Source organism: Colobus angolensis, unplaced genomic scaffold, assembly GCF_000951035.1.
Source record: "Colobus angolensis palliatus isolate OR3802 unplaced genomic scaffold, Cang.pa_1.0 Scaffold270, whole genome shotgun sequence".
NCBI lineage: Eukaryota > Metazoa > Chordata > Mammalia > Primates > Cercopithecidae > Colobus > Colobus angolensis.
This window is the reverse complement of record NW_012115933.1, coordinates 100625-104005: the sequence shown is the minus strand read 5'-3', so window position 1 is coordinate 104005 and position 3381 is coordinate 100625. Positions and strand designations below refer to the sequence as shown.

The 3381-nt window shown below is 37.4% G+C and overlaps 1 protein-coding gene across 1 annotated transcript in view; it reads left to right on the top strand.

The window, feature by feature from the left end:
- Positions 1-2831, top strand: part of KIF11 (kinesin family member 11) — a 64483-nt gene extending 61652 nt beyond the window's left edge. Inside the window, exon 21 of the mRNA XM_011947900.1 lies at positions 1090-2831. Within this exon, the coding sequence (XP_011803290.1) occupies positions 1090-1221 (132 nt within the window). The 3' untranslated portion in view covers positions 1222-2831. The remainder of the gene's footprint in view (positions 1-1089) is intronic.
- The last annotated feature ends 550 nt before the right edge of the window (positions 2832-3381 follow it).

Below are 3381 nucleotides of genomic sequence, written 5' to 3'. Positions count from 1 at the left end.
GTCTCGATCTCCTGACCTCGTGATCCGCCCGTCTCGGCCTCCCAAAGTGCTGGGATTACAGGCTTGAGCCACCGCGCCTGGCCTTTATCCTTTTTTTCTATCTTATAAAGTTAGGAAAGGGGGAAGGATAAGAGAACCTGGTGACTACTTAATCCCTGGTCAGAAATTCTTTTATTATTATTACCTGTGGCATTTTGAATTAGGCTTGGTGATTCAGCTATGGCAAGGAAGTCCCTACAATACCAGAAAGGGTTTGGGATGGGGTTTTAGACCTTCAGCTGAAGTCCAGAAATGATCTTTTCCCTAGTAGCAGTGTGATATGGGGATTTTCTCTGGGTTTAAAACTTTAAAAGTTGGTTTATAATTTGTCTCAGCATTGATGACTGAGTGTACAATGAATGTCACCAGTCCATTAATGTTCTGTACGGGTAAGTAGGATTCCAATGAAATAGAATTTCCAAATGAGGAATATGAAATAGGTTTTACAAATAAAATATAATTTTTAAGAACTAAGCAAAACTGTTTTTAAGGTGTCCCATATACCAGTTTCTCTGCTTAAAACAGAACTGGCTTTTCTGCATGACAGCAAATCTTTGTTTCCTTAGAGCAGGGTTTCTTGACAGCAGTGCTATTGGCATTTTAAACTGGGTAATTCTTTGTTGTAATGGGCTTTCCTGTGGACTGTACTATGTCGGTACACAAGAAAAACAGTGTACTATGTAAATACTCAAAGTCAGTAGCACTCCCTGGTTGTAACATTAAAAAAGTCTCTAAACATTGCCAAACGTCCCTTGTGGGAGCAAAATTGCTCCCTGATGAGAACCACTACCCTGGAATAAAATCTGTAACTATGTCTTAGAAAATAACACAGAAAATTAATATTTCTTTCACTCTACTCCTTCCATTAGTGATCAAATAAAGAAGGTTCTACTTGCCAAATTGTTGGCTCAAACTTGTGCTAAACCTTTTCTGGTTTTCTACACTTAAGTTTTCTTGCTTATAACCCAGAGAATTTTGAAAATAGAGTGTAGTTAATGTGTATTAAATGTTACTTTATATTGACTTAATTTCCCCCCCTTAAATCCACAGCATAAAAAATCACATGGAAAAGACAAAGAAAACAGAGGCATTAACACACTGGAGAGGTCTAAAGTGGAAGAAACTACAGAGCACTTGGTGACAAAGAGCAGATTACCTCTGCGAGCCCAGATCAACCTTTAATTCACTTGGGGGTTAGCAATTTTATTTTTAAAGAAAACTTAAAAATAAAACCTGAAACCCCAGAACTTGAGCCTTGTGTATAGATTTTAAAAGAATATATATATCAGCCGGGTGCGGTGGCTCATGCCTGTAATCCCAGCACTTTGGGAGGCTGAGGCAGGTGGATTGCTTGAGCCCAGGAGTTTGAGACCAGCCTGGCCAACATGGCAAAACCTCGTCTGTATTGAAAATTAGTCGGGTGTGGTGGCATACTCCTGTAATCCCAGCTACTAGGGAGGCTGAGGCACGAGAATCACTTGAACCCAGGAAGCAGGGGTTGCGTTGAGCCGAGATCACACCACTACACTCCAGCCTGGGCAACAGAGCAAAACTCGGTCTCAAAAACAAAATTTAAAAAAGATATAAGGCAGTACTGTAAATTTAGTTGAATTTTGATATCTACCCATTTTCTGTCATCCCTATAGTTCACTTTGTATTAAATTGGGTTTCATATGGGATTTGCAATGTAAATACATATTTCTAGTTTTCATATAAAGTAGTTCTTTCATAACAAATGAAAAGTATTTTTTCTTGTATAGTATTAAGTAATGAATATATAAGAACTGTACTCTTCTAGGCTTGAGCTTACATAGGTAAATATCACCAACACCTGGCCTTAGAAAGGACCATCTCATGTTTTTTCTTGCTATGACTTGTGTATTTTCTTGCCTCCTCCCTAGACTTCCCTATTTCGCTTTCTCCTCGGCTCACTTTTTCCCTTTTTATTTTTCACCAAACCATTTGTAAAGCCACAAAAGCTATCCTTTCTTATTTTCGGTAGCCAGAATTTTATCTAGAAATCTTTTAGCACCTTTTTAGTGATTTATTTCTAAAATCACTGTCAACAATAAATCTAATCCTAGTTGTATCCCTTCTTTCAATATTTTTCACTTGTTGCCCCAAATGTGAAAGCATTTCATTCCTTTAAGAGGCCTAACTCATTCACCCTGACAGAGTTCACAAAAAGCCCACTTCTCTAGAATATAAATTGCTATTATAGGAGACCACCTAGATGTCTGACTGATGGCTCTGTGCCCACACTCCAAGACCTGTGTCTTTTGGAGAAGATCACAATGATTTAAGGACTTTCTGAAACTTCCAATTATGTCTATAATTTATATTCTTTTGTTTACATGATGAAACTTTTTGTTGTTCCTTGTTTGTATATAATAAAATATGTATATGTATCTTTTTCTTGATTCAAATCTTAACCCTTAGAAGGACTCTGGTATTTTTGATCTGGCAACCATATTTCTGGAAGTTGAGATGTTTCAGCTTGAAGAACTAAAGCACTAAGAAGGAATATGTACAAAGAATAAATTTTGTGCCCACAATGAGTTTAGTGTGTAAAGTTTAGAGACATTTGACTTTGATAGCTAGATTAAACCAAACCCTATTGAAGAATTAGAATATATGCTCCTTCAAGAAACTAAATTGATCTTGTAGAATTATCTTAATAAAATAATGGCTATAATTTCTCTGCAAAATCAGATGTCAGCGTAAGCTGTGGATAATATCTAATAAACTGCCCTCAGTGAATCCATGGTTAATAAATGTGGTTTCTACATTAACCTGCTTGCTCCATTATTTCTTCTCTGGCAATGGGTATGTTTAGAGAGCTAGGCAAGCTGCATTCACATTCCCAAAATAAACTATGCAGGTACCACCAAAGAAGAAGGAGCCTAGTAAACATGCAAGGTTTTAGTTGCACTCCAAGGGACTATCCTACGTGCAAGGTTAGTGAGAAATAGGCCCTCACACAGCCTGAAGTCCAGTTTTAAGTCATCTCATTCCATGACTGTTTAAAAGTTATCTGAGAATGCTGATGCAACTAATTTCACTGCCTCACAGAAGCAAAAATCTCCAGAGAATTTTAACATCCAGAGCCATAAATTAGCTCTACCAATTTTCATACACAATGTCGGGCCCTCAGAATAACCAAGAGTAGCATCAGCAAAAATGGCCAAGTAGGTAGCTTCAAGGACCTTTTCCTCCACAGAAACATTGAAAAATCAAGCAAAAACATTCAGAAACAACTTTGTCAGAACCCAGGAAAATAGTTTACAGCACTAAGCATTTGCTGAATCAAGAAAAAGGCAACCTAAAAAGAGAAGGGAAGCT